Source organism: Zonotrichia albicollis, chromosome 23 (genome assembly GCF_047830755.1).
Source record: "Zonotrichia albicollis isolate bZonAlb1 chromosome 23, bZonAlb1.hap1, whole genome shotgun sequence".
In the NCBI taxonomy this organism is placed as follows: Eukaryota; Metazoa; Chordata; class Aves; order Passeriformes; family Passerellidae; genus Zonotrichia; species Zonotrichia albicollis.
In genome coordinates this window covers 4,763,424-4,783,485 of record NC_133841.1, presented here as the reverse complement: position 1 = coordinate 4,783,485, position 20,062 = coordinate 4,763,424, and the positions used below count along the sequence as shown (strand labels likewise).

Sequence of the window (20,062 nt, the reverse complement as noted above, 5' to 3'; positions counted from 1 at the left end):
GTGTCCGTGTGTCCTCAAGAATGAGTTCTGATATCCCCAGTGTGTGTGTGTCCCTCAGGTGAGTCTGTCTGTCTGTGTCACGGGGGTGTGCGTGCCCCCAGGTGAGTGTGTGTGTCCCAGATGTGTGTGTTCATTCCAGATGTGTGTGTTCATTCCAGATGTGTGTGTGTGTTCCAGATGTGTGTTTGTTCCCAAGCCCCTGCGGCTCCCGGCGCTGTTCCCCGGCACCGATCCCGGCTGGAGGTGGCGGCGGGGCCAGGCTGGACCGCAGCTTCGAGCAGAAGGTCCCCGAGAACGAATTGCAACCTGGGGACCCTCCGGAACTTCCCAGGGCCCCCCTGGATCTTCCAGGACCCCCGGTACCCCCGGGACCTTCCCCTCTCTCGCCCGCCGGGGCTCGGAGCTGCAGGAGCCGCTTCCCACCGGCAGGGGGCGCAGGCGGCGCCGAGACCGCAGCTCCCATAGCGCATCGCGCGGGGCTCGGAACTACAACTCCCATGAGGCATCGCGCGGGGTGCAACCAATGGGACTCGGAAAGGGGCGCGGAGCCAATCAGAGAGAAGGGCGGGGCCTCGCGGGCAATTTAAAGGCGGTGCGGGGGTAGGAACTTGCTTAGAGCAGAGGGGCCGGGGCCGGGGCCGGGGCCGGGGCCGGGGCCGGGGCCGGGGCCGGGGCCGGGTGCACTAAGCGGGTGCAGTGCCCTATGCGAGGGGTTTTGAGGCCCCAGAGGAAGTGCCGGCGCAGGCACAGTGAGGAGCCCGTGGCTGAAGAGGGCGGCAGGTCGTGAGGGGCTGAGCGGGCCCTGAGGAGACGGTGTCACCGCCATGGCCTAAATAGCTACAAGAACGGCTTGGAGCCGAGGCGCCTCTCCCTGCCCTGGATCCCCTTTCCCGGGAGTCTCCCTGAGCACCGGCACCATTCCCGAGGGAGCGGCTTCTTCCCCGGGGTGTGTGCCCGGCCCGGCCGCACAGCCCGGCAGCTCTGCCATGGAAGTGCCTCGGGAGGGAATCACTGCGCACCAAACACAGTGTCCAGCACAGGGCACAGCCCAGGATTGTAAACATTTCACACTGCATCCTTCAAAGTGGTTAAAGGATTCCAGGCTCGCTCCAGCCCGGCTCCTTCAGACCCACAGCCCAGCTCTGTGCTCCATCCACTGCGGTAACTGCACCAAAATGCTGCACAAATGAAGACAATCAAAACCACTCTTAGAACTAATGTGGAATCTGCTCAGGAAATTTTAACACTCTCCCAGGTGAAATCCAGCATCAGCAGCTGGGTGTTTGGAGAAGGAAGGTGGGCTGGGGTCCCACATGGGTCAGCAATTGTTCAGGAACCTTTCTGGCCATCCATCCATCCATCCATCCATCCATCCATCCATCCATCCATCCATCCATCCATCCATCCATCCATCCCAGAGCCCCTCTGGCAGTCACATTCCTGCCCCTTCACAGCAGCAGCTCCAGAGATTCCTCACCAGGAATTCCTCCCTTGATTTTAGTGTGGCATTCCTGCTAATATATTCAGAAACAAAAGGGATTTAACATTACCCTGACACACATTATTATTGCAGGTACCAAGCAACAAAATTAAGGTCAACAGAGTTGCCATAGGCCAGAAAATATTATCAATACAAAATCACAAAAAATAGTTGATTGTTCCCTACATATTGACGTATTGGGTCTGTCACCTGGTGCTGGATGTTTGGAGAAGGAAAGTGACCTGGGATCCCATCTGGGTCAGAAACTGTTCAGGAAACTTCCCTGCCACCCATCCTGGAGCTGCTCTGGCAGCTGCACTCCCACCCAGACTGGCCCTGGGGCTCTGTTGGCTCCCCCACACCCCATCCCACATTTGCTCCTGGTTTCCTCTCCAAGTCAGCCCCAGGGCTCCCAGAGAGCAGTCCTAGACTCTGGCTCCTTTAAGGAATCTAATCCTGCTGCAGCAGCTCAGTAACAGCTCGGGATGGAGCCAACAAAGAACCTCCCAGGCTCCATCCCCTCCTGGCAGTGGGGTGTTCCTGCTGAGCCATCCTCTCCTGCTGTGTCCCTGTCACCTCCCTGGCGCTGCAGGGCCCTTTGGGTCAGTGCCAGCTCCTGCCCACTTGCTGGGGGCTCTGCCCATTTCCCCTGCACTCCCAGGGCAGCTGCCCCGGCAGCTTTGTGCCCTACATGTGCTCCTCAGCACGAGGGACCCTCATTGCAGACCCCAAACTGTGGCAGAGCAGCATTCCCAGGCACCCCAATCCCCATCCCTAGAAACTCCAATCCCCATCCCCAGACACTCCTATCCCCAGACACCCTAATCTACATCCCCAGGCATCCCAATCCACAGAAACCCTAATCCCCATCCCCAGACACCCCAATCCACAGCTGCACCCACTGCCTGGAGCTGCCTTCATCCCCTTCCAAAATCCATCCTCATCCCCGAGCTGGGGGGACACGGCTGTGAGAGGGGGGTCAGGGACTGGCTGGATGGTGACAAGGTGACAAAGGTGTCCCTGAGGGCTCTGGATGGCACCAGGGCTCTGCAGCCCCTTCCTCACTGACACAGCGGCTCAAGGCCACCATCAGTTCGTTCACAAAGGTGACACAAAGCTGCAGTGCTGGTGACATCCAGGACAAGCTGGAGAAGTGGGACCAAGAGGTCACAGTGATGTTCAGTAAAGCCGAGGGAAGGGGCTGCACCAGCACAGAGTGGGAGAATAGCTGAGAGGCTGCAGAGAAGGACAGAGCGAAGTTCAATGAAACCAAGGGAAGGGGCTGCACCTGCACAGGGACAGCACAAAGTGGGTGAAGAGCTGGGAATCTGCAGAGAAGAACTGGGGGGCTCTGGTGGAGGAAAAGCTGCCCCCGAGCCAAACCCCGAACCCCGAACACCAAACGCATCCCGGCCAGAGGAGGGCGAGATCGCCGCTCCGGGTCCAGCCCAAACCCCTCAGTGACGCCGTCATTCCTCGGCAATGCATCCTCGGGGGCTCCGTTGTTCCCGGCCCGGCTCCATGGCCACAAGCGCCAACGTTCCAGGGCTGCCAGGCACCGGCGGGTCCCCGGTGACAACGGCCGCGCTGTGCCCGCTCAGCCGCGCTCCGGTGGCCGCTCCGCTCTCGGCGTTCCCGGTGACCGGGGCTCTGCCTCGTCCCTTGCCCGGCCATGCCGACCTCAGGCGTGGGTGCTGCTGTCCCCGCGGAGAATGCGGTGGCTGGGTCAGTTCTGGGGGGCTGCAGGGCTGTGGGAGGGGGCTCTGAGGAGCGATGGGGGGGTGGAAAGAGGAATAAATGCTCTTCCCAGGGAGGTGGTGCAATCACCGTCTCTGGGTGTGTTTAAAAAAAGACTGGACATGGTGCTGGAGTCTAGGTGAGGTCTTAGGGTATGGGTTGGACTTGATGAGCTTAGAGGTCTCTTCCAACCTCATTATTGTGTGATTCTGTCGTGAGAGGGGCTGTGGGGGCCAAAATGTGGGGAGTTGAGGTGTTAGGGTGAGACGGTGTTCACAGGGGTCCTAAAATGAGCTAAGAGATGAGGATCTGACTCCATGTTTCAGAAGGCTTGATTTATTATTTTATTATATATATTACATTAAAACTATACTAAAAGAATAGAAGAAAAGGTTTCATCAGAAGGCTGGCTAAGCTAAGAATAGAAAAGAATGATAACAAAGGTTTGTGTATCAGACAGAGTCTGAGCCAGCTGGGCTGTGATTGGCCATTAGTTAGAAACAACCACATGAGACCAATCCCAGATGCACCTGTTGCATTCCACAGCAGCAGATAACCATTGTTTGCATTTTGTCCCTGAGGCCTCTCAGCTTCTCAGGAGAAAAAATCCTAATGAAAAGATTTTTTTATAAAAGTTGTCTGCGACATTAGGGCATAGATTGGATTTGGTGATCTTAGAGGTCTCTTCCAACCTCATTATTCTGAGATTCTGGGATTCTGTGTTTCTGTGGTTCTGGAATTCTGGGATTCCAGGATTCTGGGATTCTGTCATGAGAGGGGCTGTGGGGGCCAAAAGAGGGTGAGGCTGAGTGTGCTGGAAGGGGGATGTTGGGCTGTAGGAGGAGACTGTGTCTCAAAGGGATTTAGGGTTTTTGGAGAGTCTCTGTGGGGTCCAGAGGAGCAGTAGGAGCATGAAAGGGTTGTAGGGTTGTTTGGAATCCAAAGAGACCCGAAGAGGGGTGAAGGTTTTGGGAGAGATTGTGAGAGCCTGAAGGGGTTCAGGCTCATGGGGAGCTCCAAAGGGACACCAGGATTGGCACAGGGATGGGTGGGCACAGACCCCAGGGAGGGGGAAAGCTCTGAGAGCTCGCCCAGCCTGGGGGATCTCAACATCCAGCTGACCCTACCCCCCCCAGACCACAGGAGGACCAGGATCAGTGGATGGGGAGCCCTGAGCAGCCCGATGCCCCAGCCCCAGGTGCCTGTTGGGGGGCAGAGGCCCCTCCCCAGGAGGGCTCCGTGGCCGTGGTGCTGCGTGTGAGACCCCCCAACCCCCGGGAGCGAGCTGCGCCCTCCGTCCTGCACGTCCTGAACCAGCGCGCCGTGCTCTTCACCTCCGAGGAGCCCGGCGGCACCGGCACCGGCCCCGGCCCCAGCCCCGGCCGCCGCCGCAGGAGCCTCGAGTTCGAGTTCGACCGCGTTTTTGGCGAGAGGGCCACGCAGGAGGAGGTGTTCGAGCACACCACGCTGCCTCTGCTGGACACGCTCCTCGCTGGCTACAACTGCTCCGGTGAGTCCTTGACACAGCCCTGATCCTTGCAGGAGCCCCTGCCCCATCCCTGCCAGGCTGGGGGGGCTCAGGATGTGATTTGGAAGCCCCCAGGCATCTTTGGGAATGGGGTGACACAACAGCACCCTAAAACTACACAGCCTGAAGAGAGTTGGTTCCAGCAGTGCTCAGCACTCTGGGAATGGGGTGCAGAGGATGGATGTGGGTGTTGGGACAGAGAGAACCCTTGCCGTGGTCTGTGCCCACCCCTCCCTGTGCCAATCCTGTGCCCCTTTGGAGCTCCCCATGAGCCTGAACCCTCTTCAGGCTCCCACAGCCTTCACCAAAACCCTGGCCTCTCTTTGGGTCTCTTTGGATCCTAAACGACCCCACAAACCCCTTCATGCTCCTACAGCTCCCCTGGACCCCCAGAGACTCCCCAGAGACCCTAAATCCCTTTGAGACACAGCCCCCTCCCTCAGCCTCACCTCCTCCCTGGGCAGAGCTGGCCAAGCATTTTGAGGAACAAGGATTACTTGCTCTTGTCTCTCCTGGGTCAGGAAGGATGGGTAGAAGTGTGGTGGATGCATGGAGAAAGAGCCCCTTGGCTTTGCCATCTCTTTCCAGTCTGAATGGCTCCATAGATCCAGGTCTGACAGGTCCTGGACAGCTCCCACAGCCCTGATCCAGAGCTGTTCCAGCATTGCACGGCACAGGAGCATTCCCAGGAGCAGCCCAGCACTCCCTGCGCCAGGAGCTCACACCAGGGGATGCTGATCCAGCTCCTGAGAGCCACTGAAGGGCTGTCCCTGTCCCCAGGCCCCAGCACTGAGTCAGGAGAGGGCTGAGGCTCCAGATCACTGCATCCCACCCTGATGGGGAGGCCTCAGAGGAGGTGCTGGAACATGGGGGTGAAAGAGAGGAAGCAGAAATGCCTCGTGGGGAGAGGGTCAGAGGTGACCTGAGCATGGGAGCAGCACTCACCTGGAGGCTCCTTCTGTCCCTGATGCGCTAGAGAGGCTGAAACCAGGGAGGAAAACTGCCCCGAGGAGCAGTGGGGAAGGTTATGAGTTTTACCTTGTGTCTTATCTGTGTGGGAAGCAGATAAGCTCTCCTCCCTTCTCCTCCTTCTCCTTCTCCTTCTCCTTCTCCTTCTCCTTCTCCTTCTCCTTCTCCTTCTCCTTCTCCTTCTCCTTCTCCTTCTCCTTCTCCTTCTCCTTCTCCTTCTCCTTCTCCTTCTCCTTCTCCTTCTCCTTCTCCTTCTCCTTCTCCTTCTCCTTCTCCTTCTCCTTCTCCTTCTCCTTCTCCTTCTCCTTCTCCTTCTCCTTCTCCTTCTCCTTCTCCTTCTCCTTCTCCTCCTCCTCCTCCTTCTCCTTCTCCTCCTTCTCCTTCTCCTTCTCCTTCTCCTTCTCCTTCTCCTTCTCCTTCTCCTTCTCCTTCTCCTTCTCCTTCTCCTTCTCCTTCTCCTTCTCCTTCTCCTTCTCCTTCTCCTTCTCCTTCTCCTTCTCCTTCTCCTTCTCCTTCTCCTTCTCCTTCTCCTTCTCCTTCTCCTTCTCCTTCTCCTTCTCCTTCTCCTTCTCCTCCTCCTCCTCCTCCTCCTCCTCCTCCTCCTCCTCCTCCTCCTCCTCCTCCTCCTCCTCTCCTGCTCTCAGATCATTTCACCTCCCACCTCTTTTCCCTGCAGTGTTTGCCTACGGAGCCTCAGGGGTTGGGAAGACCCACACCATGGTGGGCACCAAGAGGACTCCTGGCATTGTGCACCTGGCCACGGTGGAGCTCTACAAGAGGCTCGAGGCCATGAAGGACAGGAGCTGGGAGGTCCTGGTCTCCTACCAGCAGGTTTGCTGTGGCTCAGCGTGTCCCCTCCTGCCTCAGGGTCCCCAGGGAGGAGATTTGGGGTTGATCCAGAGCCACACTCGGGGTACCTGCAGTGTGCCCTGGGGCTGGCAGGGCAGCCTGGCTGGGAGCAGGATCATCCACCTGCTGCTGTTCCTCCCTCTCAGCCGGAGCTGGGCTTTTCTCTCCCTTGCTGTGCTCCACAGAGCAGTGAGGGCCTCCTGGAAGGGCTGGAGAGGAGCGGGGTTGGGAGAAGCGCCCAGCAAAGCTCTGGGAGCTGGCCCTGCCTTCTGAGCCCCATCAGCTGCTCTGGTGGAATGAGGTGCCAGAGGTGGGGTCAGGGGGAACCCCTGGCTGAGCCAGATCCTGCAGGGGTACCCAGCTCTCTCCTAGAGAATTAAACCTCAGGCTGACCTCCGTGTCCTGCTCCAGGTGTACAAGGAACGTGTCTATGACCTGCTGAAGCCCCAGGGCCCTCTGAACGTCTGGGAGCAGCCCGGGAAAGGAGTCGTGGCACAGGGCCTCTCCTTGCACCAGGTCTGGGCACAAGGGCTGGGACAGACTCATCTGCACGGTGCTGGGAGCCCTGGGGACACGGGCTGGGGAGGTCCCAGGTGCTCCAGGCTCCAGAGGTGGCCCCGAGCTGCCAGGGCCCACAGAGCTGGCACTGCCCGGGGCTGCTCGGCCTCGGGGTGTCCAGGTGCTAATCCAGCCCCTGCCCCTTCTCCCCCAGCCCACAACTCCAGAGCAGCTCCTGGCCTTGTTGGCCAAAGGCAACAAAAACCGGGCCCAGCGCTCCACCAAGGCCAACGCCGCCTCCTCCCGCTCCCACGCCATCTTCCAGGTGAGGGCTGATGCAAATGGGGCTCGAAACAAACCTGCATACCTGGGCAGCCCCAGGGCTGTCCCCCTCAACCCTGAGCTGGGGATGTTGCTCCCCAGGGGCTCTGTTCATGTGCTCTGGATGAAAAGCTGCCCCTGGATTTCAGTTCCAGCCAGGTCCTTGCCCAATTCCAGGGCTGTCACTTCAGCCTGAGCCTGCTGCCTTGCCCCTTGCTGCTGGCAGGCAGCTTCATGCTTTTCCAACCCCTCTGAGGACCTGCCCAGCCATACCCCTCTCTGTCACCGAGTGTGGGAGATGCTGATTGTTCCCATAGCTGTCCTTCCCTGCCACATCCCTTCCCTGGCTCTGCTCCTTGTGTCATCACAGGGTGTTTGGCTCATCCTTTCAACATGCCACGTTCCTCTCCTCCCTCTGGATTCCCTGACTCTTGAAAAGGCTCCCTGAAAGCACAGAGCCTGGAGTACGTGTGTGGAGCCATCTCAGCCCCCTCTGTCCCCAGATCCAGGTGAAGCACTGGGACCTCACTGGTGGCCCCGCCAGGGACCCGCGTGTGGCCAAGCTGAGCTTCATCGACCTGGCGGGCTCGGAGCGAGCCTGGGACACGCCGGGCCGGGGAGAGGGGATGTGGGAGGGCACCAGCATCAACCGCTCCCTGCTGGCCTTCAAAAGCGTGGTCCGTGCTCTGGCCGGAGCCAAGGTGAGTGCGGCTCCCTGGGGCGGCTCCGGGATGGTGTCCCCACGGCCTGGAGCTGAGCGCTGTCTCGGGACAGGGCGGGCAGAGCCACGTGCCGTTCCGGGACAGCAAACTGACCCTGCTGCTGAAGGACTCGCTGGTGGGCAGCTTCCGCAGCACCGTGATCGCCGCCGTGAGCCCCGCGGCGCCCGCCGGCCCCGACACCTACAGCACGCTGCGCTTCGCCAGCCGCGCCCGGCACATCACGCTGCCGGTGAGCACCGGGACGGCCCCGCGGGCTCGGGAGCGGATGGGGGGTCCGTGGTGGGGTGTATTGGAATATGATCCCAATATTGCCGGGCACAACGTGCCTGGGCTCATCTGGCCCTTGGTGCTTGACCAAGGGCAGCAGCTGTGGGGGTTTCACCCCACAGACACCTTTGGCTGGCTGGATGTTGCAGCAAAAGCGAGGGTGCCACCTCAGGGGTCTCTTCCCTGACTGATCCATCCCCAGGATAAAGCTGCCCCACGTTGGGCGCCAATATATTGGAATTAAATACCAACATATTGGAATTAAATACCAATATAGCTGGATGGGACATGCCTGGGCTGGTCTGGCCCTTGCTGCTTGACCAAGGGCGGCAGCTGTGGTGGTTTCACCTCAGAGACACCTTTGGCTGGCTGGATGTTGCAGCTGGCACTTGGAACAAGTCCAGGCAAGCAGGAACTCAGGTTTACCTCTGGTGGAAAGGCTTTAGGCGAGGTGAAGAGGAAAAGGAGATGGATTCTGCCGGAGAGTTAGATCCAGAGTTTTATTCCAGGGTCACAGATCTCTGCTCTGGTAACAGCTCCAACAGAACAGCAACCACATGGTCCCGTGTCTTTTTAAGCCTGGGGAAAGGGGGAGGGGAAGGGGTAGGTGTGCCACCAACCCCTTGGAGCCTGGAGGAGGCTGAGGAGCAGCCCTGGAGATGGGTTCATGCTGCACTGTTGTGTTTTTAACCACTGCCTGACTCCAGTCCCTGCAGGAGCCCGGGGCGTCTCCCTGCAGCTCCAGAACAGCCTCCCCGCCCGATCTGCAGTTCCAGACCAAGACACCGAGTCCCCTTCAGCAGGACCAGGAGCAGAAGTGAGTGTCTGTGTGTCCTCCTCATGTTCTGCTGTCTCCTCTCAGCCTGGGCAGACTGGGCTGTCCATGGTTGGATGGATGTGGGGAGCAGGGCTGAGCTTGGAGATGCTGGCCTGTCCCTGGGCGCCTTGTCACCCACAGGTGCACACACACCTCACAGCTCAGGCCCTCCAGGAGGGGATTTACAGCTTGGGAATGTCCTATGTTCCAAGTTTGACACTCTTACCCCAAATCTGTACTCACAGCCTCTGCCCTGATGAAATGACTGAGAAGACAAAGGAAGTGAAGGAGCCCACAGGGCTGGAGGAACCCACAGGGCTGGAAGAGCTCACAGGGCTGGAAGAGCTTACAGGGATGGAAGAGCTTACAGGGATGGAGGAGCTCCCAGGGCTGGAGGAGCTCCCAGGGCTGGAGGAGCTCTCAGGGATGGAGGAGCTCCCAGGGATGGAGGAGCTCCCAGGGATGGAGGAGCTCCCAGGGACAGAGGAGCCCACAGGGCTGGAGGAGCTTGCAGGGATGGAGGAGCTCTCAGGGATGGAGGAGCTCCCAGGGACAGAGGAGCCCACAGGGCTGGAAGAGCTCACAGGGCTGGAAGAGCTTACAGGGCTGGAAGAGCTTACAGGGATGGAGGAGCTCACAGGGATGGAGGAGCTCCCAGGGATGGAGGAACCCACAGGGCTGGAGGAGCTCCCAGGGATGGAGGAGCTCCCAGGGATGGAAGAACCCACAGGGATGGAGAAACCCACAGGGATGGAGAAGCTCATAGGGATGGAGAAACCCACAGAGCTGGAGGAGCTCACAGGGCTGAAGGAACGTACAGGAATGGAGGAGGCCACAGGGCTGGAGGAGCCCAAAGATCTGGAGGATTCCACAGGGCTGGAGGAATCCATAAGGCTGGAGGAGACCACAGGGCTGGAAGAGTCCATAAGGCTGGAGGAGCCCAAAGATCTGGAGGAGTTCTCAGGGCTGGAGGAGTCCCCAGGGCTGGAGGAGTCCTCAGGGATGGAGGAGCCCAAATATCTGGAGGAGTCCCCAGGGCTGGAGGAGCCCAAATATCTGGAGGAGTTCTCAGGGCTGGAGGAGTCCCCAGGGCTGGAGGAGTCCTCAGGGATGGAGGAGCCCAAATATCTGGAGGAGTCCCCAGGGCTGGAGGAGCCCAGAGATCTGGATGAGTCCCCAGGGCTGGAGGAGCCCAAATATCTGGAGGAGTCCTCAGGGCTGGAGGAGCCTGAAGATCTGGAGGAGTCCTCAGGGCTGGAGGAGCCCGAAGATCTGGAGGAGCCCAAATATCTGGAGGAGTCCTCAGGGCTGGAGGAGTCCCCAGGGCTGGAGGAAGCTGCACTTCCCTGTTGCCTTGAAGAGCTCAGCGAGGCTGCCCCAGCCCCAGGAATGCAGCTGAGCTCTGCAGGTGAGGATTTGGGATGGGGACAGTGGGGGTGCCCCGGGGGTTGGGGATGCTCCTGAGCTGCAGACACGGAGGTGATTCTGTTTCTTCTCTGCTCTTTCAGCCGAGGCTCCTGTGACCGTGCCAGACTCCCCTGTGCCCATCACGGCCCCGCTGTGCTGCCAGGAGCTCTCCCCGTGCTCCAGCCCCATCTCTGTGTGGCCGGTGATGAGGATGCTCGAGTCGAGCAGCGATTCCCAATCAGAAAGCTCCCGTGGCTCCCGAGCACGGAGGAAGCGCCAGCGGGGCTGGAAGGCAGCAAGCGCTCCTGGGGCAGGGCAGAGCTCCCCCGTGCCCCTGCAGCCCCGCAGTGCCAGCAGTGCCAGCTGCCAGCCCTGCCCTCCGCCGGGCACCCAGAGCCCTGGCACTGCGGCACCAGCACGGACCCCCAGCCCCCTGCCCGGGCCGGCTCCAGAGCTGCTTCCCCCAAACCCTGAGCAGCAGCAGCAGCAGCCAGAGCCCCGGGAAGCCCCCACGAGCCCCCTCCCCAGCACCCCTCCCAGCGCCCAAACCCCAAAGGCCTCCAGCTCCTCCGGCAGCTCCTCGAGCAACTCCTGCCCCATACCACCCTTCTGGCCGTGGTTCCAGCCCAGTGCCCACCTCTGTGCCCCCTCTGTTGGCACAGTGCTGTATGTGTGTTTGCAGGTTATGAGTGGGTTTAGGAAATAGGTTGTTGTGTTTTTAATAAATTGTTCTGTCCCAAATCCAAGGGTCAACATGCGGCTGTTCTCTCCTGCCTCCTCCTCGTGTGGGGAGCCTGGAAATGGTTCTGGCTCTGGGGTTGGGTTCTGTCCTCCTTCTCCATCATCCCAGGGCTTGTGGGTTCCTCTGCTGAGTGTCCCAGAGTGCAGGTGAGGGATGTGGGGGGCACGTGGCCATGGCCATCCATGACAACATCCCTGCCAGGTGAGCTGTCCCACTGTCATTGCAATGCTCTGCCACTGCACACTCACATTTCCAGTTCTTGTTTGTTCCCCATGCTGTGACTCTTTGTGTCCAGGCACTTCTTTGTGCCCTGTGATTCTCATCTTGAGCCAAGGAATATCAGGGTGGCCTGGTTTCCTCCCCAGGAGGAAACAATGGCACAAACATTGCCACATTGGATCCCACCCTCCAAGCCCTCCCCCTCATCAGACTGGCCAGGCCATGGTTGAAGGTTCTCTTTGACCTAATCATTAAAACACAATCCACTGCCCCAAAAGCCAATACCTTCCCAACGGCACAGCTATGAAGATGTTGATCTGCACTAGAGATCCTCTCCAAGATCCCACCCAGCTCAAACCATGATGAGGCGTTGGGGGTTCCGCTGGTCCCAGCACAGCTCCATTGTTGCCAGGCACGTGGGTGACAACGCTCCAGAGCAGCTTTCAGAGAGGGCGACAGAGGCTGGGCTGCTCCAGGGCAGGATGCTCCCAGCAGATCCCTGCCTGGGCTCTGTGAGTTCTGCTGGGCCAGGGAGCACCTTCAGTGATGGGGACGAGGCTGCTGGGAGCCACCATTCTCCTGTCCCTGCTGGATGTTCTCCAGGCCTTTGCCATTGAGAAGAAAGGGGATGTGTTCAAGAAGACGGCGTGTCCCGCCTTCCTGGTGTTTGAGAACGTCGCCTACCTGGCAGACATGACCTTCGAGCTGCCCTGCAAGTGCAAACCCGAGGAGGCCTCCTCTGTGGTCTGGTACTTCCAGAAGAACCTGCACAGCCACGAAACCACGGTGCTGACGGACTTCAACGGCACCGTGATCGTGGATTCCAAGCAGGTGCGCGCGGGCAGCGACCTCCTGAGGCGCTTCAGCATCCGCCTGTTCAGCCTGATCGTGTTCCGAGCCCAGGTGAGGGACTCTGGCCATTACCTGTGCGGCACCAAGGAAGGGCTCTTCTTCTACGGCTACGACGTGGACGTGCAGCCCACCAAGAAGATCACCGTGGCTTTCCTGGATAAAGACCAGCACGTCCAAGAGGACCACAAGGAGAAGGAGTTTACGCTGTTCACCACGTTCTGGGACTGGACGCGCTGTGACCGCTGCGGGGTGCGGGGCGAGCAGCGGCGCATCGGGCTGTGCTATGTGCAGAGCGCCCAGCTGAAACCCCGGTACCGCACGGCGCTGCCCAACGTCAGCTCCTGCGGCTCCAGGGCCGTGCCCAAACCCTTCGGGCGCCTCATCCGCCTCCGCAGCCCCGAGGTGGCCGTCAGGAGCTGCCTGGCCCCTTGCCAGCAGAAGGAAGCCCCCGCAGAGGGCGTGCAGTCCATCTCCAACGTCGTTTACAAGCTGGGCGAGAAGCCGCAGCTGCCCCGTGTCCCCATCCAGTACCACAACCAGCCCCCCAAAACTGACCTGGTGATTTCGTGCCCGGGGGCACGGCCGGAGCACGCCGTGGCCTGGGACAAGGGATCCGTGCGGCTCTACCGTGCCCACTACCTGGTGGGGGTGAGGAAGCACATGAGGCTCTTCATCGACCACGGGAACCACCTGCACCTGCAGCGGCTGCGCAGGAGGGACAAAGCCACCTACTTCTGCTGGCGGGAGGGCGAGCTGGTGGCCGGCTTCCAGCTCACTGTCACCTTCGAGCCGCGGCGCCAGCGCAGCCCCAGCGACCCCGAGTCCATCTTCGTCATGAGGGCTGTGGGCATCAGCTTCGCCGTCATCGTCGGCATCTTCTTCCTCATCCACCTGTCCCACTGCAGGGCTGAGGTGTTCAGGAAACTGGCCAAGTTGTAGCAGCTCCACCACTTGGACAGCTTGGATCACCCTCATGCAGGGAATTTCCAATGTGAGGACCATTTTAGCCTATTGTGGTTTCAACATTTTTTCAATGTTTGGTTTTGACTTTTTGAATGGAAAGTGTTTTGGTTTTTTTTTTTCAAATAATCTGGCAATTTTCTTCAGAACTGTCTCTGCTTTTGAGGTGTTTTTAACTCAGCACAGAATTGGGAGTCAATGTTTGTGCCTGACAGAGTCATCCTACACGTCCCCCAAAGGTCGTGGCATTTCTGCAGGGTTTCAGCAGGGAGCAGGATGTGCCCTCCAGGCTCATCTCCTTTGTTTGAGGATGTGACTTGAGGATTTCAGCATTCCCAAGGGAAATCCTGCTGTCTGGGAGAGCACTGTGGGTCGATGATGGTGAGCCAAACACCTGGTGATGCCATGAGAAGCAAAATCAGGGAGGGACAGAGCTATGGAAAACAATCTGCATCTCCCACACCGAGGGATGGAGCAGGGTGCAGCTGGCTGGGTCCTTGAAGGGCAACAAAGCCCCAGCATGAGCTGGGAGGGCTCACACACAGAGAGGCAGCTCCAGGCCTGGACATTTTGCCACCAAACTCAGCCCAGGACAGAGCCTGACAGTGTGCCCATGGTGGCAGTGTCCCCATGGTGGCACCAGCCAGGGTTGTGTGCGCAGGCCAGGGGGAACACAGCCACCAAGATTCACCTGGCAGCCTCGCCCTCTGAATCCCTAAAAATCTCCCAATATAATCCAGAGTGCTTCCCCCACTGCCCTATAATCCTCACTCCCCCAGGATTAACCCCTGCAGTGCTGGGAGCTGAGGGCTGTTCCTGCACCCTCTGCAGCCGTGGTTTTGCTTGTTGGGAGGCAGGGCTGGCAGCAGGAAGGGCAGAATTCCAGCACAGCTCAGGGATTTGTGCAGGCAGGAATCCAGAAGCCACCAAGGAGCCCAGCTGGGAGCTGGCTGGAAAAGCATGCAGCCACCTGGGCTGCTCCCCCGGCAGCAGCACGGGCTGAAGTGACAGCCAGAGGCTCCGTCTGTGACAGCCCTGGAACTGGGAAAGGACCTGGCTGGAAAATCCAGGGGCAGCTTTGCAGCCAGGCAGCAGAGAGCACATGAACAGAGCCCCTGGGGAGCAACATCCCTGTCATTCTCGTGCCAAGATTGAGGCAGGAACAGGTGAGAGACAGGATGGTAGAAAAGGCAAAGAAGGTTTTATTCAAAAGAACCGCGCGGTTTTTACAGAGTGGCACAACAGATTCTGTCTGTGGAAGTGTCAGGGGGGTAGGATGGTGGGGACAGATGGAGATGAGAGATCTCTGCAGCCAGGTTGTGGAATTTGGGGTTTATTGCAAAGGGCCTGGGTGCAGGGCCCTGCTGGGAGCTGCAGCCACAGCTCAGAGCAGGCCTGAGAGAAGAGAGGGGGAGAGAGCAAAAGCATAAGGGAGTGAAGTTCCCGTTCCAATACAATAAATCTTCTTCTGTGTTGAATATTCCAATTCTCACTAAGCAATCCAGTACAAGATACAAATCCTACAGCATTTTCATACAGCCTATAACAATCATTACATTACCACACTGTGTTACATTTTAAACCCTAAAAACTCCTCTTTGGGCCCCTTCTGCCAAGCTGCAGGGTCTGCTCTGACCCTTGGGCCTGTCTGCAAGCAAAGGATGTTTCATCACCTTCAGCGGCCACACCATTGTTTTCCAGTTGTTCAGTAACTGAGGGATCTCAAAGCTTGCTTTCATTTCAATCTCGCTGACAGTTTCCATATTCTCAAAATCTTTTGCCAGACAATCATATTTATAATCATCCTGTTTCATCTTCCCCAACACTATTCTATTGGCTAAGTAACAGAAACATCTTTCTCACGCACTGCCCTTCAGAGGAACAGAAAAATAAAGTAGAAAAACACCACCTGCAAATTGTTTATACTCAACAAGTTATCACATCTTTGCAGCTCCCTAAAACTCCTCACAAGCCGCTGTGAGAAGCGCTTGCTGTTTCTCTCTCTCTGTCCCATGGCATCCACACATCCCCAGCTCAGGGCTGAGGGGAACAGCCCTGGGGGTGTCGGCCCTGGCCCAGGTGTGCAGGTTTTGTTTCCAGCCCCATTTCTGTGTGGCAGATTACCTTTGTCATGTGGGCAGTTTGCCTTATCTCTCTCTTTGAGTGACCACATTCACACCTCCCTGGGAGGGGACATTGCTGATAACAGCTATTGAATGTCACTGCATGGCTGATAAGAACTGTAACATCCCACTGGGAGATGTGAGCCCAGGGGGAGGAGCCAAGCATTGCTACCCAGATATAATCCAGAGGTTCTGAGACACCAGCACGGCTTCTGCACTGGATTCCCCAGAGGAACAGCAGCTGCCTCTTCCTCCACTGGATCTTCAGAGGCAGAATCCATCCTTCTCTGCAGATCCCCCTGCTCCAGCAAAACCACATCTGATACTTAAGAAAACTGCAGCCACAATTCCAATGGCACTGCCACCAACACCCCACAGGGTGTCAGGTTGGGTTCTGACTCTGTCAGTGTTGTTCATGTGCACTGCAGTGTTTATTTTACCCTTTTTTTTTTTTCCCTATTAAAGAACTGTTATTTCCTGCTCCCATATTTTTGCCTGAGATCCCCTTGATTTAAAATTTACAGCAATTTGGAGGGGTGGGGAGGGTTTACATTCTCCATTTCAGGGGAGGCTCCTGCCTTCCTTAGCAGACTCCTGGCTTTCCAAACCAAGACAATCCCAATCTTGGGTAACTCCAGGATCTTTTTTTGCTGAATTCCCCGTGTTCAGCTGCCACAGGTGTGCAAAGGGAGAGGGAACGACACCACAGCAGAGTGCAGGGACAAACATGTCCCCCCAAGTGGTGCCACAAAGGCCAATATTCCCATGCCAGACCTCAGGCATGAACCTGGACCTGCCATCAGGTGCTTGCTGGTTTCTCCAGAGCAGGTGGGAGCAGGTGCTTCCAGTTAGCAGACTGGGGTGGCTCTGCCATTTGCTGGTGGTCACTGTCATTGATTACATCTCCTAAAACCCCTCAGTAACTGTGGGCAAGGGTGGAGGAGGAAAGGGACTATCTGGTGTCACACACATCTTTTATGGAAAATCCTTTCCTTGGGATTTTTCCTGAGAAACTGAAAAGTCTCAGGAACAAAATGTAAACAATGGTTATCTGCTGCTGTGGAATGCAACAGGTGCATCTGTGATTGGTCTCATGTGGTTGTTTGTAATTAATGGCCAATCAAAGCCCAGCTGCCTCAGACAGAGCCAAGCCACAAACCTTTGTTATCATTCTTTCCTATTCCATTCTTAGCCAGTCTTCTGATGAAATCCTTTCTTCTATTCTTTTAGTGTAGTTTCAACGTAATATATATCATAAAATAATAAATCAGCCTTCTGAAACATGGAGTCAGATCCTCGTCTCTTCCCTCAAACAAAATCCCCTGTGAACGTCACAATCTGGGTTTGGGTTTCTCCTTCAAAACTACCACCCTGTTTTCTTTCCCTTGGTTTTCTCCATACCCATACCCATCTGTGAGGACACCCTGCTCAGAGATCACAGCACCACAGCCTGGGAGCTAAACTTTATTGTGAACAACAACAAGTGATGCCAACGTCATCTTTGAGGTTTCTGCTCAATCCTGGTGTTCCTCAGCTGACCTGGTACCGCTTCATCAGCTCCACCACTGTCCTCCCCTCCTCAGTTTCCTTTTCCAGGTGGGTTTCCATGGGATGGGCTTCCCCCTGGCCAGCAGCCTGCCCATCCCTGCTCTGCAGCTTCCTGAACAAATCCTGGCTGCTCTGCTTCTCTGCCTGGCTCAGCAGAGCCACGTTGAGCCCGAAGCGCCCGGTGCCCGCCAGGCTCTGCAGGATCTGAAGGACGGCAGCTCTGTCCCCAGCATGGATGTTCTCTGCCAGCACTGTCAGGAACTCCCCCAGGAGGCCAAAGCCCACATCAGCCTGGAAGATCCTGCCCAAAGCCTCCCCTCCAAGCTCCAGCAAAAACTGGTATTTGTCTGTCCCACTTTTCAGGCACCGGCGCCAATCGCGGTGAAATTCCGCAGCGGTGCTGGGCAGCTGGATCAGCTCCTGGAGGAGAAAGGGACACTCAGCTCCTTCTGTTTTGTTTGAAGACTTTGATTCCCTCACCCCAAACAGCCCATGGATAGCTGGGGTGTTTTTACCAGGGGCTTTGGCAAGATCCAGGGAGAAAAGGGGAAGGCAAGGAAAAGCCAGGTGCCTTTAACCCTGAGAAACCAGGGGGAAAATTCAGGGGGAAAAGGGGAACACAAGGAAAAGCCAGATGCATTTAATCCTGAGAAACAGGAGGAAAAGGGAACACAAGGAAAAGCCAGATGCATTTAACACTGAGAAACCAGGAAAATCCAGGGGGGGGAAAGGGAATGTCAGGTGCCTTTACCTGAGAAACCAAGGAATTTCAGGGGGAAAAGGGAATGCCAGGTGCCTTTAATCCTGAGAAACAGGAGGAAAAGGAAAGACAAGGAAATGTCAGGTGTCTTTAACTCTGAGAAACCAGGAAAGTCCAGAGAGAAAAGGGGAAGGCAAGGAAATGCCAGGTGCCTTTAACCCTGAGAAACCAGGGGGGAAATTCAGAGGGAAAAGGGGAACACAAGGAAATGTCAGATGCCTTTAGCCCTGAGAAACCAGGAAAATCCAGGGGGAAAAGGGAATGCCAGATGCCTTTAACCCTGAGAAATGAGGGAACTCCAGGGGGAAAAGGGGAAGATAAGGAAATTCCTGGTGCCTTTAACCCTGAGAAACCAGGGGGGAAATCCAGGGGGAAAAGGGAAGTGTGGATGAGCTGTGACACCCAGTGTGAGCACAGATGGCTGTGGAGTGACCCAAGCCCCAACCAGGAGAGCTGCAAAAGATCCAATAAACAGAGCTCAGTGAAACCCCAGCATCATAAACAACCCCTGAGATTGTTTGTAAGGCAATCCATGAAATTTCCTTCTCATGGGAAACACCCACTGACCAGGACACCCCAGCAGGGACAGGACTGAGGTGACTCCAACCACAAATGGAGGGACAGAAAATGTCCTGTCCCTGTTTCCCACTCCTGAGAGACCCAGTGAGCTCATCAGGACTGGGCAGGATTAATTAACTCAGCCTATTAAACCATTAAATAAATTCCCTGTGCTCAGGGAATCTCTGCAGCCTGATCCAAACCCCAATATTCTAAGGGCCAGGAGGGCTGGCTCACACACAGAGTGAATCCTGAGCAAATCCCTCATTCCAATTAACACCCAGGTGATTCCTGAGGAATTCCCAGCTGCTGGGGCCTCTCCCTCACCTGTGGGATGTCCACAGCATGGGCAGGTGCTGTCTGAGCTGGGGCTGCACAGGGATTCCACAGCACATTCCTCCTCTGTCCCAGCCTGTCCTTCTTCTCCAGAGGCTTCAGGTGAGAAGCCAGCACAATCTCCCTGAAGGGAACGGGGACAGGAGGGACACTTTGAGGCTCCAAGCTGCTTCTCTGGGCCAATTTCTGATTCTGGGCTGTGTGAGCACTCAGAGGGTCTGGACAGGCTGGAGAAGAAGGCCCTGACCTGAAATCTCTCAGGAATCCCACAAAAATATTTGGGGGAGAAGCCCGTTGAAGGTGTTTTCCTGCCCCTCAGGGCTCAGTGGCAAGGGGGAATGAGACAGATGTGACTCCATGGATGGAATTTGAGCTGGTCCCAGAATGTGGCAAAGCCCTGGATCTACCTGGATGTCAAAGGACAGGGAGCCTCCAGATGCATCCCTGGAGTTTGGAGGGCACAGGGAGTGCTCAACTGTGGGGCAGCTCTGCCATCCCAGCCTGCCCACACCCCCGGGGCACAGCAAGGACAGGCTGGGAAGGACACAGGGGACACAGGGGACAGCCACCCTCTGCTCTGCTCTCCCAGCATGGCCTGGGGGAGAAACGGGGACTGGGGTGGGAATGGGAGGAGGGGACAGTGTCCTGGGGAGGGGACAGTGCCACTCCACTGCTGGCCACAGCCAGGCCCCCACAGGAGCAGGGACAGATCTCAGCGCACAAGGAGCCACCTGAGGAGTTTTGGGACAAATCTCAGCGGGCTCTGCCCTCGGGGCTGTTCCGGGTCCCGGAGCCCCCTCGGGCCGCTCCCCGGGCCCCGGACCTGAACTGGTCGTAGTCGGGCACGCCCTGGCGCAGCGCCCGCAGCTTGGCCTCGCCCTCCCGCTGCCGCCGCTCGTCCTCGGCCAGCGCCGCCCGCAGCTCCCGCTCCAGCACCGGGAACGCCCCGGCCGGATCCATGCCCGGCTCCAGCACCGGGCCGCGGGGGCACAGGGATCCCTGTGGGACAGCCCTGCCCTCGATGGCTTCGAGGACAGACTTATGTCACAAAAGCGCTGCCAGGCGGGCCCGATCTTATCGCGACAGTCCCGCCTTGTGCCCCGCACTGTGACAGCGCAAGGCCGCACACGTGGGTGGCAGCTGGGATCCTCTCCCCTGTCCGAACGGCCCTGACACACTGCCGCTGTCTCTATCGCGATAGCCCGCCCGGTCATGAACAGCCGGGCCTCGGGGCCGCGCGCTCTATCGCGACAGCGCCGCTCCCGCCGCCGGAGCGCCGGCACCGCGCAAGGCCCCCGCGGCTGCCCCGGCCGCGCCCGGCACAACCGGCCCCGCCGCCCCGCGCTGCCCCGCTCTCCCCGGGACGCTC

General features: G+C 57.9%; 3 protein-coding genes across 3 annotated transcripts; 2 read left to right on the top strand and 1 right to left on the bottom strand.

Annotated features, from left to right (window-relative positions):
* The first annotated feature begins 655 nt into the window (after positions 1-655).
* On the top strand, positions 656-11,350 carry KIF18B (kinesin family member 18B). The gene is made up of 10 exons (XM_074557864.1): positions 656-3,205; positions 4,354-4,727; positions 6,391-6,545; positions 6,975-7,079; positions 7,276-7,386; positions 7,886-8,083; positions 8,157-8,333; positions 9,079-9,188; positions 9,434-10,596; positions 10,697-11,350. Exons 1-10 carry the CDS (start codon positions 3,153-3,155, stop codon positions 11,299-11,301), a joined length of 3,051 nt encoding a protein of 1,016 aa, XP_074413965.1. The 5' UTR covers positions 656-3,152; the 3' UTR covers positions 11,302-11,350.
* A 6-nt stretch (positions 11,351-11,356) lies between these two features.
* FAM187A (family with sequence similarity 187 member A) lies at positions 11,357-13,347 on the top strand. Its single transcript, XM_026798988.2, has one exon. It carries the CDS (start codon positions 12,103-12,105, stop codon positions 13,345-13,347), a length of 1,245 nt encoding a protein of 414 aa, XP_026654789.2. The 5' UTR covers positions 11,357-12,102.
* A 3,504-nt stretch (positions 13,348-16,851) lies between these two features.
* DNAAF19 (dynein axonemal assembly factor 19) lies at positions 16,852-20,050 on the bottom strand. The gene is made up of 3 exons (XM_074557445.1): positions 19,517-20,050; positions 18,685-18,817; positions 16,852-17,459 (listed from the first exon to the last, which is right to left on the bottom strand). The coding sequence occupies exons 1-3, from the start codon at positions 19,651-19,653 to the stop codon at positions 17,022-17,024; spliced, it is 708 nt and encodes a 235-aa protein (XP_074413546.1). The 5' UTR covers positions 19,654-20,050; the 3' UTR covers positions 16,852-17,021.
* Positions 20,051-20,062: the final 12 nt, after the last annotated feature.

Excerpts from the sequence above, each read along its gene's own strand:
- DNAAF19 (XM_074557445.1), bottom strand. The coding sequence starts at position 19,653 with ATGGATCCGGCCGGGGCGTTCCCGGTGCTGGAGCGGGAGCTGCGGGCG. Across the intron at positions 18,818-19,516 it reads CCCGACTACGACCAGTTCAG|GGAGATTGTGCTGGCTTCTC; the intron begins GTCCGGGGCCCG and ends CGTTCCCTTCAG. Across the intron at positions 17,460-18,684 it reads ATGCTGTGGACATCCCACAG|GAGCTGATCCAGCTGCCCAG; the intron begins GTGAGGGAGAGG and ends TTTCTCCTCCAG.
- FAM187A (XM_026798988.2), top strand. The coding sequence starts at position 12,103 with ATGGGGACGAGGCTGCTGGGAGCCACCATTCTCCTGTCCCTGCTGGAT.
- KIF18B (XM_074557864.1), top strand. The coding sequence starts at position 3,153 with ATGCCGACCTCAGGCGTGGGTGCTGCTGTCCCCGCGGAGAATGCGGTG. Across the intron at positions 7,080-7,275 it reads AGGGCCTCTCCTTGCACCAG|CCCACAACTCCAGAGCAGCT; the intron begins GTCTGGGCACAA and ends CTTCTCCCCCAG. Across the intron at positions 10,597-10,696 it reads AATGCAGCTGAGCTCTGCAG|CCGAGGCTCCTGTGACCGTG; the intron begins GTGAGGATTTGG and ends CTGCTCTTTCAG.